The 13,794-nt window shown below is 46.6% G+C and overlaps 2 protein-coding genes across 3 annotated transcripts in view; one reads left to right on the top strand and one right to left on the bottom strand.

The window, feature by feature from the left end:
* The window catches only part of FANCA (FA complementation group A), an 84,444-nt gene extending 81,579 nt beyond the window's left edge, over window positions 1-2,865 (top strand). For both annotated transcript variants that reach the window (XM_073605962.1, XM_073605961.1), the window contains exons 41-43: window positions 658-784; window positions 880-981; window positions 2,365-2,865. In XM_073605962.1, the coding sequence (XP_073462063.1) occupies window positions 658-784; window positions 880-981; window positions 2,365-2,478 (343 nt within the window). In that variant the 3' untranslated portion in view covers window positions 2,479-2,865. The remainder of the gene's footprint in view (window positions 1-657; window positions 785-879; window positions 982-2,364) is intronic.
* Window positions 2,580-13,794, bottom strand: part of ZNF276 (zinc finger protein 276) — a 40,270-nt gene continuing 29,055 nt past the window's right edge. The window contains exons 10-11 of the mRNA XM_073605963.1: window positions 6,644-6,743; window positions 2,580-3,164 (exon numbers count right to left, since the gene is read on the bottom strand). Coding sequence (XP_073462064.1) covers window positions 2,903-3,164; window positions 6,644-6,743 — 362 coding nt within the window. The 3' untranslated portion in view covers window positions 2,580-2,902. The remainder of the gene's footprint in view (window positions 3,165-6,643; window positions 6,744-13,794) is intronic.

The following is a 13,794-nucleotide window of genomic DNA, read 5'->3' as shown; positions in this document are numbered from 1 at the left end:
TATCATATAAAATACACCTATGATAAAAATTATAGACCCTTCATTTCTATGTAAGTGGGCAAAACTTACACCATCTGCAGGGGAGCCGATTGTTATTTCCCCCCCTGTAGAGATGAGGAGACACCCGGTCCATCCGCTGTACTTACATTACATCTGGTGGTTGGAAGAATAGATCAGATGTGTTTGTGAAATGTTTTCTGTCATTATTATATTCTCCTGTATTGAGGGATCTCAGCCTCACTCATCTTCCCCCTTCATAACAGTGATGGTTAAACTGGATTGTTGTAGAAATTTGTACCTTTAGACCCCTTTCACGCTAAAAAAAGCGCCTGAAAAGCTCACGAAAATCTATTTCAAATAAAATCAATGAATGCTTTCACATTGGGGCTGTGCGCTGGCAGGGCGGTGAAAAAACGCCCATCTCCATTGAAATGAATGAAAAGCTCTACAAAAGCGCTTGGTGTTTTACTGGCAGTTTTAGAAGCGCCTCAGTGTGAAAGGAGCCTCAGGGTGTTTGAATCACACATGTCCCCCCTGATCCCCCCCCCCCCAATGTCTGTGGGCACCCAAAGCGCAGAGCAAAGCAACAATAAGACAAAAGGTAATGTAATAATTCCACTTTTTAGGGTTGCAATGATCTGCGTTTTGTTTCTGCAGTGTTGGGGTGTCTCTTCCGGTGGAGAATGCGCTCCGTCAGCAGGACTTTCTCCCCATTTCCCTGGAGATGTACACACAACTCTTCCAGCTCTTCCTGGATGGCAGCGCTCTTCTCCATCCCCTGCAGGTCTGTATTACAGATTGGTGGACAGTAATATAGAAGGTGGGACTTCTGGTTGATATGTTAAAAAAGGGAATTTTATTTTTTGTGCTCCTTTTTAGAACGATCCGCAGGCTGTCTTCAGCAGGGGGCGCCAGTTTCTTCTCAGCTGCATTGTGAAGGGCCAACACACAAGTGCTGTGTTCAGGAGTCGCCTGCCCCAGGTTTGCCAGTCCTCATCATGTTTAGTGATCTGTAGTATCCGCATTGTTTCTGTAATGTTTCTGGCTCTGCCTTAGGCCTCATCCACACAGGACATTTCTATTTTGAAGCCAGCAGCGTTTTTGCAGAAAAAAAAAATGCCTGCTGCTTGTAAAAGTGTCTAAAGCATTTACAGGTGTCAAGCTTGTAGGTGTTTATTTATTCTGGCCAATGAAATTAATTATTTATTCAGGCGATTGGAATTAATTAATGCTTAAGTACCTTTTTATTTCTCCCCGAACTCTGCTGCTCCCGGATGCACTGGCAGTGGGCTTTTTTCCTGCCAATAAATGCTGCTAAAAGCCTGAGAATGCACGGACACATACAGTGGCGTCACTAGGGTTGGTCTCATCCGGTGCAGAAAAAATTGGTGTCACCCCCCCCCTCCACCAACTATAGCCCCCCCCTCTCAGTATAGATCCTCCTCACTAAGTACAGACCCCCCATCTATCAGTATAGACCCCCATCTATCAGTGCAGACCCCTATCTATCAGTATAGACCCCCCTTAGTGCAGACCCCCTCTATCAGTATAGACCCCATTACAGCCCCCCCCCCTTCATCAGTAGAGATCCACCCTCCATCAGTGCAGGCCCCCCCACAATGCAGACCCCCCTCAGTGCAGACCCCACCCCATCAATGCAGACCACCGTCCCTCCATCAGTGCAGACCCCCTCCCATAGTGTTCCCCACATGTCTATTTGGATAAAAACTTTACAAACCTCAGAACGGTGCGGGATAGGCACAGCAGCATGAGCCCCTTAGACTCCTCCTTCTCCCCCTCCGCAAACAGAGAGGAGGGGGAGGCGCTAGGGGTGAGGACTGTGCGGCGTACGATGTTAGCGAGCAGTGCCGCTGCCCACAGGTGTCACCCCTCTGGCGGGTGTCACCCGGTGCGGCCCGCAACGCCTGTGGACACATAGACTAACATGGAGGGGCGTTTAGAGGCAGGAAATAAATAAACAACACCTGATGCCCCTTTAGAAGCCGCTGTAAAAACGTCCCGCGTGCAGGAAGCCAAGACCTCTTTCACACTGGGCCGCCCGTGCGTTAGCGGTAAAGCGCTGCTCGTTTCAGTGGAGCTTTACCGCTGTTTAAACTGCACTTTCCGACCGCTAGCAGGGCAATTTTTAAACCCCGCTAGCGGCCGAAGGGGTTAAAAACACCCGTGGTGCGGCGCTGTATACAGCGCTCGCACCGCACCAAAGATGCTGCTTGCAGGACTTTTTCTAACGTATGTGGGGGAAGGGGGAGAAGAATTTTGCCCAGAGATGAGTTTGAACAATTTTTTTTTTTGTCAGATTCCCCTTCAGATAAATGTATGGAGTAATCTTGTTGTTCTCTGCAGATTGTGATCTCCTGGGAAGAGAAGGACCCGGAGTTGGCTGGCTTGCTCAGGAACGTTATGCAGAGCGTGGAGGAGGAGGACTGTATGTACGATGAGCCCCCCGATCTATTCTGAGTCCGCCTCTAATGACCACGCAGGCGGGAGATTTGTGGTTGGTGCAGGAAGTATAGAAAGCGATCGATGGCCGGAGTCATTGCAAAGAGCAGCTGGAACTGTTTACTGTGTAAATAATTTATTCAAAGGCTTTCACATCAGTTATCATAAATTATCCACCTATCTATCTAGTTTTATGTTAGAACAATAATGTAAACCCGGAGAGGAGGAAACACTGCGCTGCAGCGTCTGCTTTCCAGTTCATGGAGGAGGAAGCACTGATCACTTCGGGGGAGGGGACGCCCGGAGTGCCACCCAAAAAATAAAAGACTGTTTTATGTTCACTGTGTGAAATCCAAGGATTTGCGTTGTGCTCTGTACAGAAAAACAATTAAAAATCGTATAAAAGAGTTAAAGTCTTGCATTTTTTTTTCCTGTCCAGTCCTCAGCTGGGCAGTTGTCGGGCCAGTTCTGGTTTCACAGCTTCCATTGTCCCTGAGGGGGTATCGGGTTCGGTTTCGGGGGGCTTGGCCGGGCTCTGGGTGAGCGGGTGGACCATAGACATGTGCACGTTGAGATTGTGCGCCTTCTCAAAACGTTTCCCGCATTGGTCACACGCGAACTCCAGGTCGGCCTCGGCCTTGTGCTTGGTCATGTGGTACTTGAGTGACGCGCGCTGTCTGCACTGGAAGCCGCACACTTCACATCTGATGGGGGGATGGGGAGAGGAATGGGTTACAGATAACGCCGTCACATGACCAGTCAGAAGATGCAAAAAAAAAGAAAAGCTGCGCTGGCTGAGAGACAACAACGCATGACCAACATTCAGTGCTGGGGAGGAGGAGATAGAAATGACATTGTGTTTGCTAAAATTCGGTTTTAAATTTTTTTTTTTTTTTCCCTCTATGCTATTTTTTTTTTTTTTTTAATACACGAGTTTACAAATCATTATGAGTTAGGTCTGGTTTACACTTCTGTGCAACTTCTGATGAGGCTCAAGTCACACAGAATCGCATGACAAGGGAAATCTCATTGTTTACAATGATGCCCATTCCCATCAATGAGACTCAGAAGGGGGCAATTTTTGAAACGGTTCCTGCACTACTTTGGTGTCATTTATAGTGTGGCAGGACTGCAGTCGTTATCGTCTCCCAGGGAGGCGCAGGAATCAACGATCTGACTTATAGAACTATGGGCAAAACTTTTTTTTTTCCATTTTGGATACAGTAAGGGAGGGTTTTAACCCCTGTTCATTTTTTTATTTTTATTTTTTTGCCATCTGTGTTCCATTGCAGAGATTTTCCTTCACTTCCTGTCTCATATCCAAACAGGAAGTGAGAGGAAATCTCTGCAAATTAAGGGACCCCCCCTGGTCACCAGAACTAATGTCCCCATTGGAAGATTTCTCCTTTTTTTATTACTTTTCCGAAGACAAACCCTAAATTTGGGTTTTTCTTTTACTTTCAACAATAATATTAAACAGGGCAAATAGAAAAGGAGGAATCTCCCCAACGGGGTGCGCAGACTACAACAACAAAAAAACTGACAGTTCTAATCCCTTTCCATTGCAGAACAGAGGAAAAGGCCCCGAGGAATGTGGCAGATCGCTTCCAGCCATACACAGCACTGAGCTCTTTTTTTTAGTAATAATCTCTTTCCATTCTACCCAAAACTAAAAAAAAAAAAAAAAAGAAGTTTTGCCTTTAGTTATACTTTAATCACCTTTGTGTGAAATTCCAGCTTCAGCTACTGAACTCTGTAACCAAGTCTATTTTTAATAGGAGACAGGGACTCCCTGAAAAACATGTTGAAAGAATTCTAACGCTTTATCCGCTGCTTTAAAGGATAGGTTCACCTTTTGAAAAAATAAATGCACATTTCTTTGCAAGTAAAAAAAAAATAAAATGTGCATTTATTATTATTTCTTTCTAGGGAGCCTGCAGAGCATTGCACTCGTAATCAGCAGATCTCAGGTGTAAAGTCGGGCTCCTGCAGACTCTCTTTAAAGGCCAGGTTCACCTTTTAGAACATGTTTGGCAGGGGGCAGGGAATCCTCTCCCCGCACCCGCTGTCACAATTTGAAACCAGTGTGGCCATGCGGGGCTACGGCCACATCATTCATTCAGTTTCCTGTGAATGAATGCCTACAAGTACTGCCAGCCATTGTGGCTGATGGCTTGTAGTTCTTAAAGTGTTTTTTTTTTTTTTACACTTTTTTGTTATTTTTATTATAGGCTTACCTGTAGGTAAAATGAATATCTAGGTTTAGGAGATATTCACTTTGCATGCAGCCGCTGACGTCAGCGGCGCATTCGCTGCGAAGGCCCAGCAGACGCTGCCGGACCTTGCCGGAAGAAGACTCCCGCGCGCGTGTGACGTCATCGCAGCTCCGGACACTTACAGAGCTGCGAACCCGGAGGAAATGCAGAGGGAAAATGTCGGCTGGTGTGGACCAGGATCAGATGCCGAGGCCTTGTTCTAAGGTGAGTATTTCATAATGAGCTAGTATGCGGTGCATACTAGCTCATTATGCCTTAGCCTTACAGTTTTGTTTTTTTCAGTGTGGGTATACAATGGCTTCAATGAACTGCGAGGGGCGCTGGTGAGCGTCCTTGTAGTCTATTGATCTTCCTGCTCTCAGGTAACTGCCTGCCCCTATGATGTACAGACATAGCCAGCTGTCATGAGAGTCTGCAGAAGCTTGAGATTGCACCCAAAAAGTGCTGATCACGGGTGCAATCCTCTGCAGACGCCTTAGGAAAAAAAAGAAAAATACCCTTTTTTTTTTTTTTTTTTCAAAAGAAACTTATCCTTTAAAGAAAAAATACAAAATATTAAAATACAATATTTTGTATTTATGTGACCTAAAAAATTTGGACTTTTGGTTTACCTGTAAAAATCCTGTTCTTGGAGTACATCAAAGGACGCGGGATTTCCTCATCTCCATAACAATTGGGTTATGCTGCCACCATTATGTGAATGGAGAATGGGCAAAAAAAGGTAGGAATGTGCGGGTAGGCAGCCTTGATATCCACCGATACTGGGAAGTCCCATTGTTGAAGTGAAGCAACCACCAACTGGGTGGACTCCATTCTGAATTTCTGCACTAGTCCTTGAGACAGAAGATCCCAATAATCTGGCAGTGCCCACAGAGGGTCTGCCAGAAGTCAGAGGGTCTTGCCAGGTTAGCTTTACCACATCTGTCTGGGCCAGTCCAGAGAAATGAGGATCACCAGAATGCCCTCCTTCTGGATCCTGCGAAGGCATGTAAGACGTTTCAGGGGAGGAAAGGAATAGATCAGGGTGTACTATCTTATAGAACCACCAGAGCTTCCCCTAGAGCAGTGGTCTCCAAACTGCAGCCCTTTGCATACCTTTATTTGGGCCTCGGGGCACTATTCCTCCCACTGACACCAACAAATGGGGCAATAATTCCTGCAATGACACCAACAGTGGGGCACAACTCCTTCCATTGATACCAATGGCTGGTCACTAATATTTCCCCTAATAACAAAGATGGGGCATTATTTACTCCCACAAACGCCAGGACATTTTCTTTTCCCACTGGCCACAGTCCAGCCCCCCTAAAGTCTGAAGCAGATTAAACTGGTCCTTGGTTTGGAAAGTTTAGAAACCCCTGTGCTAGAGGTTCCCTGTACCTTGATACAAATCCATCCAATTATAACTTGAACCTGGAGGACAGAAGGTCCACATCTGGCATCCCCCGCCTGCAACACAGGTCCTGGGACACTTCCAGGTGTAGGGACTACTCCCCCGGGTCCAGGAGCTAATCTGCCTGCCATGTAGTCCATCTGATTGAAAACAGGCTCTTCTGCCTTACTTATTGCTGCATTCCAGTGGTTCTCAACCTCAAGTACCCCCAACAGGCCATGTTTTGGGAATTTCTCTTTAGATAAAATAGCTGTCCAAAATACCAAACCATTGACTACAATTTAAAGTACCCGTACAAGATGAAGGAAAACCTGCAAACATGGCCTGTTGGGGGTACTTGAGAACGGGGTTGAGAACCACTGCTGTAGAACACTCACATTTTTAGGGTCCTTGTGATCCACCAGATGTCACTTCCAATACGTATGTACTCCACAAAGCCCCTTTATCTAATAATAATACATTGGTTTCTGGCTGTAAGGCCGGTAAGTACCATCAGTATTGAAGTTGTACTTACTGTAAGGGTTTAGCTCCTGAGTGTCTCATCTGATGCACAGATAAGTGTTTTCGTTGTTTGAAGGCCTGTCCACACTGGTCACAGATGTAATTCCTCTCCTCTGGGGATCAGATCACAGGTGTCAGACAGCAGACAATAAGATTTCCTATACTTTACAGTCTAAGAACACAAATATAACATATTATAGCTTTCCAGTCCTCAGGTGTGGTGGCTGCATAGTTTTCTTTCTCATTTTTTGTTTTTTTATCACCCGGTGATCCCGCCAGTAGCACACTTCCTGTCCTGGGATACAATGCTCACTCACTGCACTCTATCTATGGAAAACCAGCATTGTCAGCCGAGGACAGGAAGTGTTTCAAAGAAGACGTCAGACTATCGGTTCCGACAATGAAAAGTATTCTATGATTGGAGGCAGAAGACCTTTCGCTCCTCACCCGTCCTCCATTCATAGAACGTTTTTCATCCTGGGAACTGATAATACGGCTTCTAAGTGAAAGTACAGTCATCACTTGAGTGCCGGTCTCAGGTCCAGCCTCTCATATCCACCTCCTGAAGCACCAGAAGATCACTGTGGGGGTATCTTGGGGTAAAGGACTTGATATCTCTACCAAACACAGCAGCCACCAGCACATGGAACACTTTCCTGTCATAGTCGGGACCATTCCTTTTTTTTTCTTTTTTTTTTTTTTTTTTGCCACGTCAGTTAACTTTATCCAGAGACTACTTTCAGATTTATGCTCATATGCGTCTCTAATCTAGTCACATCATTGTGGCATTCTATTATTATTCCCCCCTTTTTCACTTTTTTTTTTTTTTTTTTTTTTCCTTTTATTATATATTATTTTTTTTTTTTTTTTTCCCCCTTACCTTCCCCCCTTCCCCTCCCCTTTCCCCTTCCCCTCGTGAAGTGAGGAATTACAATTTGCAATACAATGTGTAAGTGTCACCAGAAGTCCCAAGCTGCGGGGCCCGTATCATGCAACTAGTGCCCCTGGCCCTGGTGACCACCTTCCTGCCATGGCCGTATCATAATAGTATATTTTGTTGCCTTTTCACGTGGTTGGACCCTCCTCGCACCCCCAGTAACCCACTCTTAATACCCCCCATAGTATCCGGGCGATGCTGATGGACAGCGACACGGCTATACGATATTCTCTCTTGGCTCTGAGTTGCACCTAGTATTGCTGTACCCCGTTACTGAAGACATGAGCGCTCTCCGGATACAGAAAGCACTGCTTGCGGGCATGGCATTACCTGGACCCACGGACCCCACAACCTCACAAACTTGTTATAGTTGCCAGCCCTAGTATAGAACGTCCTCTCGCACCACACTGTGGAGTCAACTATTCTATTCCAGTCCTCCGAAGTCGGAGGGGTTCTTGATTGCCAGAGCTGCGCTATTAGTTTCCTCGCTTGGAACAAACATCTAGCTACGGCCACCGCTGTGCTCCTGTCTCTCAGCCCATTGTTGACATGGCCAAGCACACAAGTCTTAGGATCAGGCGCTAAGTTAGTTTTAAACGTTGTGTTTATTTTCTTTAAAATCTCGGACCAATACCTGACTAACTTTGGACACCGCCACATCATGTGGATTAAATCGCCTGTTCCTCTACATCTAGGACACTCATCATTGGTTCTACGGCCAAACACAAAAAGCTTTTTTGGAGTGTAATAAGATCTATGTAACAGCATCAGATGGCAGGCCAATTGTGAAGGCGAGACAGACACCTCAGTGCCAAATTCCAGGATCCTCTTCCACTCAGCGTCCGTTATCGCCCCCACATCGGCCGCCCATCTGGCCCTACCCCCAGGGAGGCCTACCTGGATATTTATGCTCTTTGTTAATTGGGTGTATATCTTTGAGATTAGCCCCTTGGAGGTCTCTGATTTAACTATGGTATGTAGCAGCGGAGTCCTACACCATATGGGAGGATGCCTATCAAACTGCCTATTCAAGGCATGTCTGATCTGTAAATAGGTATAGAATGCGCGAATTGGGATCCCATACTCGTATTTCAATTCCTCGAAAGGTTTCAAAATAACCCCCTCATATAGCTGTGTTAGCCGGCTTATCCCACACCTTTCCCACAGCCTGTTACCCTCAACAGATAATAATTCCTGTAAGTTCTTGTTGTTCCAGATTGGGGAATATTCTGAAATTCCTTTATATCCCATTATTCGCTTAGTTGTCTGCCAGACCCTGGAGGTCATTTTAAGGGTCGGGATCTCTCGTTGCAGTGACTCTGCCTCCAGTGCTTCCACCAATGAGCTATGTGGGCAACCTTGCAGAATAAGTTGGGCACTCCTGCTTCCCCTTTCATCAGTGTCGCATCCGCCCAGCTGCTGCAGCTGGGCTGCCAGAAAATAAGCAAAGGGGTGGGGAACCCCCAAACCCCCCTCCGTGGTAGGACACTGCAGCTTTTGCAGGCCTATCCTGGCCTGCCCTTTTTTCCATATTAGTTTCCCAAAGAGAGATTGAATTTTTTGGAACCACTTCTCTCCAATCCAAACTGGGGAGTTATGGAGCAGGTATAGCAGCTGAGGTAGCCAAACCATTTTGATCAAATTGGCCCGACCCGCCACAGACAAGGGGAGTCTACTCCAAATATCGCATTTCTTTTTGAATTTTAACAGGAGGGGGGCCAGGTTATCCTCAATGAACTCACTGGGGTCCCTGGATAGCACAATACCGAGATACTTCATTTTCTCAGTGACTTTAAGTTGGGGCAAACTAGTCGGGATCGGGCTAACCAATGGATCGACCGGCAGGAGCGACGATTTCTCCCAGTTAATGATTAACCCTGAGAACTTTCCGAAGTCCTCCACAAGGTTCATGATCTTCTCCAGTGAGGAGGACGTATCTCCAAGGAAAAATAGGACATCGTCCGCAAAAAGCGCTATTCGCTCCTCCCGCCCTTTTCTAAGAAATCCTTGCAGTTCGGGTGATGATCTCACCGCGCCCGCCAATGGCTCCATGGCTAAAACATACAACATAGGAGACAGAGGGCAACCCTGTCTCGTCCCTCTTTCGAGGAAAAAACTTTCAGAGTAATCATTGTTTAACTTAAGGCTTGCACTGGGATTTCTATAGAGGATCTTTAACCAGCCAATAAAAACAGGGCCAAATCCAAACCTCTCAAGTACCCACCAGAGGTAGTCCCACTCTAGGCTATCAAAGGCCTTAGCGGTGTCCAGGGACAATATGGCTCTAGTCCCTGTATTCTCGGTCGGCACCTGGAGGTTCAGGTAGGCCCTTCTGATATTAGTACTAGTTGACCGACCAGGGATAAACCCTGATTGGTCGGGGTGTACCAGGTTTGCGATGCATTTGTTCAATCTGGATGCGAGCACCCTTGCGACGATTTTGGCATCAGAACACAGCAATGATATCGGTCTATATGAGGTGACTTCCAGTTGATCTTTACCCTCTTTTGGAATCATTATTATATCGGCCTCTGACATGGATAAAGGCAGTCGTCCTTCCTTGAACGACTGCTCCAATACCCTTAAGAGCTCCGGGAGCAACACTTCCCCATATTTTCTGTAAATCTCCAATGGCAAACCGTCCGGGCCAGGAGATTTCTGGGCAGACATCTCCATGACAGCCCCTTGGAGTTCCTCTAAGGTCAGGGGGGACTCCATTACACTCCTATCCCCTTCCGATAAAACAGGTAGGTCCACCCCCTCTATAAACCTGTCCATGCTACGCCGATCCGACCCGCAGCGCGACCTATACAGATCTCTATAGAACGCAGAGAAAGTTTCTAGGACCGCTACAGGATCGGCAGTGATCTCTCCAGCCGGTGTCCTAATCGAGAAAATGGCCGATGGGGATAGGTTAGACTTCGTTATAAGTGCAAGGGTCCGACCTATTTTCTCCCCTTCACCGAAATAATTTTGTTTCTGGAAAAGTCTTTTATTCTCTGCTCTTCTATTGATTACCTCTCTATACTCTTGTTGTCGATTGAGCCAGATCGCCTGCTTTACAGGAGTTGGATCCGCCACATATTGCGCCTCTGATTCCATAGCTTCCCTGCTGGCCCTCGCCTCCCATTCCCTTGACTTTTTCTTTATTTTGGTGACCTGTTGGTGTAGTAATCCTCTAAGAAACGCTTTTAGGGCATCCCACACTACACCCGCCGGTGCTGTACCTGCGTTAAATGTTACAAATTCTTTTAATTTGGAAGTTACTTCTTCTGGGCAGCTTATAAGGTCTAACCAGAGCGGTTTTATTGTCCATCTTTTCCGGCTGATTCTAGTGTTTAGATTCAGGGTCAGAGTCATAGGAGAGTGATCTGAGATTCCCCTCGGCTTATACTCTATGTTCCCTACTAATTGCAGGGCCTCACAGTTACCTAATGCCATGTCTAAGCGCGAGAGGGTGGAATGTGTTCCTGAGTAACAGGAATACTGCCGGATGTTTGGGTTGTGGGATCTCCATAGGTCGCACCACCCGACCTCTCTCAGGAGTTGACCTAGGCGTCCCTCTGATAGTCTCTCTGCCCGCTTCAGTGGTGGAAATCGGTCCATTGTGTTATCCAGAACAGTATTGAAGTCCCCCACCAAAATTATAGGTACATCAGCCTTGTTATCCACAAACTCCAACAGATCCAATATGGGCTCTGTATTAAACGGAGGCGGAACATAGATATTTGCAAGCACTAGTGGTCTATTTTCCACAACGCAGCTCAGGAATACGTAGCGGCCCAGCGCATCTATCCTGGCTTCCCTGCAGGAAAATGAAATACTCCTACCCACCAGTATGCTCACACCTCTTGAATATGAGGTGTATACAGAATGATACTGTTCTTGAAATTTATAGTTCCGAGCGTTTGATTTGGTATCATTGGTGAGGTGAGTTTCCTGCAGACAAGCCAGTTCGATGCCATAAGCCTCCATCGCCAAAAACACCGCGGCCTTTTTGGCCGGGTCGCTCATACCCCTAATATTCCAGGAACCTATTCTTAGCGTTTTTAATGACATCTAGTCAAGAGAAAAAAAAAAGAGAAAAAAAAAATACCAAAGCAACCTAAAAAAAAAATGAAGAATCAGTGCCTTTGTGGGTCCGTGGGTCCAAAATCCGCCAGCTACGTGAATGTGCAAACCAAAAAAAAAAGGGGAGAGTGGGGAGGGACGTAGCACCCCCGTATTCAGGGATCCCTCCATCCCCACTCTACAACCCTTAGTTGCAAATACAAAAACACGTTTACCAGTGTACATTGCCTTTAGAGGCCTCCCCCTCATAATTATGTGTAATTTGCAAGCGCCCCTTTGCCCAACCCTATAAATCACTACAAACCCCCCACCCGCCCCCCCTCCCCCCACATTCCTCCCCCCCCCCCTCCCCCCTAGTTCATGACCCCCCCTCCTGCCTAGTTAGGCTAGCCCTGGGGGCAGCACTTGTGACCTGGTTTTTCCCCCCTCCCAACCATTCTGAAAACATCACCTGACTCGTGCAAAAATAAGATGCATAGTGTCTTACTACCACACCCTTACCCCCCTCCCTCCATCCTACTGCCCTCTTCCAAACTTTCAAAACAATACTTGAAACATTTGTGATCCGTGTAAACGCAACATTAATTCGTGCTTCCATCTAACACACCCCCCCTTCCCCCCCCCCCCCCGTGTCGTCTACTGTTTGCTCAAAAACAAAAAAAAAAAAAAAAAAAAAAAAAAAAAGAAAAGAAAAGGAGAAGGAGGAAAAAAGAAAAAAAATAAATAAATAAATGAAGAAAAAGTATACATTTTCCTCCCCTCCTTTCCTAACTTGACTGGCCTTTTTCTTTCCGAGCCCTAACTCAACAGGTCCTTTTTATTATCTTCCAGCCATTTTGTTGCCCCTGTTGTTGTGTCAAAGTAATGGGTAGACCCTAGGGCAACAATGCGCAATCGAGCGGGATACAACAGGGCATACTCCAATTTATAATTCCGCAGGTTTCGCTTAATATCCCTGAATTCAGCCCTTCGTTTTTGGAGATCTGGGGAATAGTCGGGAAAAAATAAAATCTTAGTTCCATTGTACAGGATATCTCCCAGTTCTCTGGCCCTGCGCATCAAGGTTACCTTATCCCTGTAGTTGATCAACTTTATAATTATAGGTCTGGGGTATCCCCCTGTTGATGGAGTCCTAGTTGGCACCCTATGAGCTCTTTCAATGGAAAAAAGATGGGAGAAAGTTTCCGCCCCGAATATTCCCCTAAGCCAATTCTCAAAGAACTCCTCAGGGTGGGAGCCCTCACACCGCTCCGGTAGTCCTACCACCCTTACGTTGTTTCTGCGGGACCTATTTTCCATTTCCTCAAATTTAGCGTTGTGTAGGTCTATCTGCATTTTTAATGCCTTAAGCTCTTGTTTTAGTGGGTTTAGATCGTCCTCAGCTTGGCTTACTCTCTCCTCCAGTGTTGTTGTTCTAGAGATAGTCCTTTGCAGTTCTTGGCTTACTGTAATTAGCTCATCCTTTAGCCCGGTGAGCTGGGTGCACAATTCGCTAAGGGAGGCCTTGCAGGAGTTGACAGCGCATAAAACATCTTTCAATGTAGGTTCCGCTTCTCCTGGTGCGTTATGCCCAATAGCATTGTTGTTCACCGATCCTGCGAGTTCCCCCTCTAAGCTTTTACTATTTGCTACCTTTGTTGTGTGTGTTGTCGCAGGTCCTTTTCCTAGGCTCTTCCTGTCCCCTGCCTGTAGTCTATCCTGCTGGTGCTGGATATTTTTAGATGGAGATGAGGAAGAGGTAGAGGGGTGAGCAAATTTTTCTAGTTTGGCCGCTGCTGTCGCCGCTACCTGATTTCCCTTCTCTTTAGAGGCGCGGGTCGTTTGGGAGCTAGAGTTCTCCTGTAGCTGCGGCTCTTCTCCCTTTTTCCTAGTCATGGCTGGTTGTATTGGTCCGAGAGATAGATTAGGAGTTTTTAGCCACACGTAAAGTTTGTGCTATGCGACTTTTCCTCTCTCTTCTCTTCCTATTCTCACCCCCTCTGCTCTCCCCTTTGCCCTGCCTTCCCGCACTCTCCCCTCCTCCTCTGGTTTTCCCCCCCCTCTCCACCCCACCTCCCCCTACCTCTCAACACCCTCAGCGGCTTCACAGACCCAGCAATATCCTCCAGGCAGGGACTGGGATAGCCGACCAGCCAAATATCCAATCAGCCGAGAAT

Source organism: Aquarana catesbeiana, linkage group LG11 (assembly GCF_042186555.1).
Source record: "Aquarana catesbeiana isolate 2022-GZ linkage group LG11, ASM4218655v1, whole genome shotgun sequence".
Lineage (NCBI taxonomy): Eukaryota > Metazoa > Chordata > Amphibia > Anura > Ranidae > Aquarana > Aquarana catesbeiana.
Note: the sequence above shows the minus strand (reverse complement) of the source record. Positions and strands in the feature narration are given on the sequence as shown.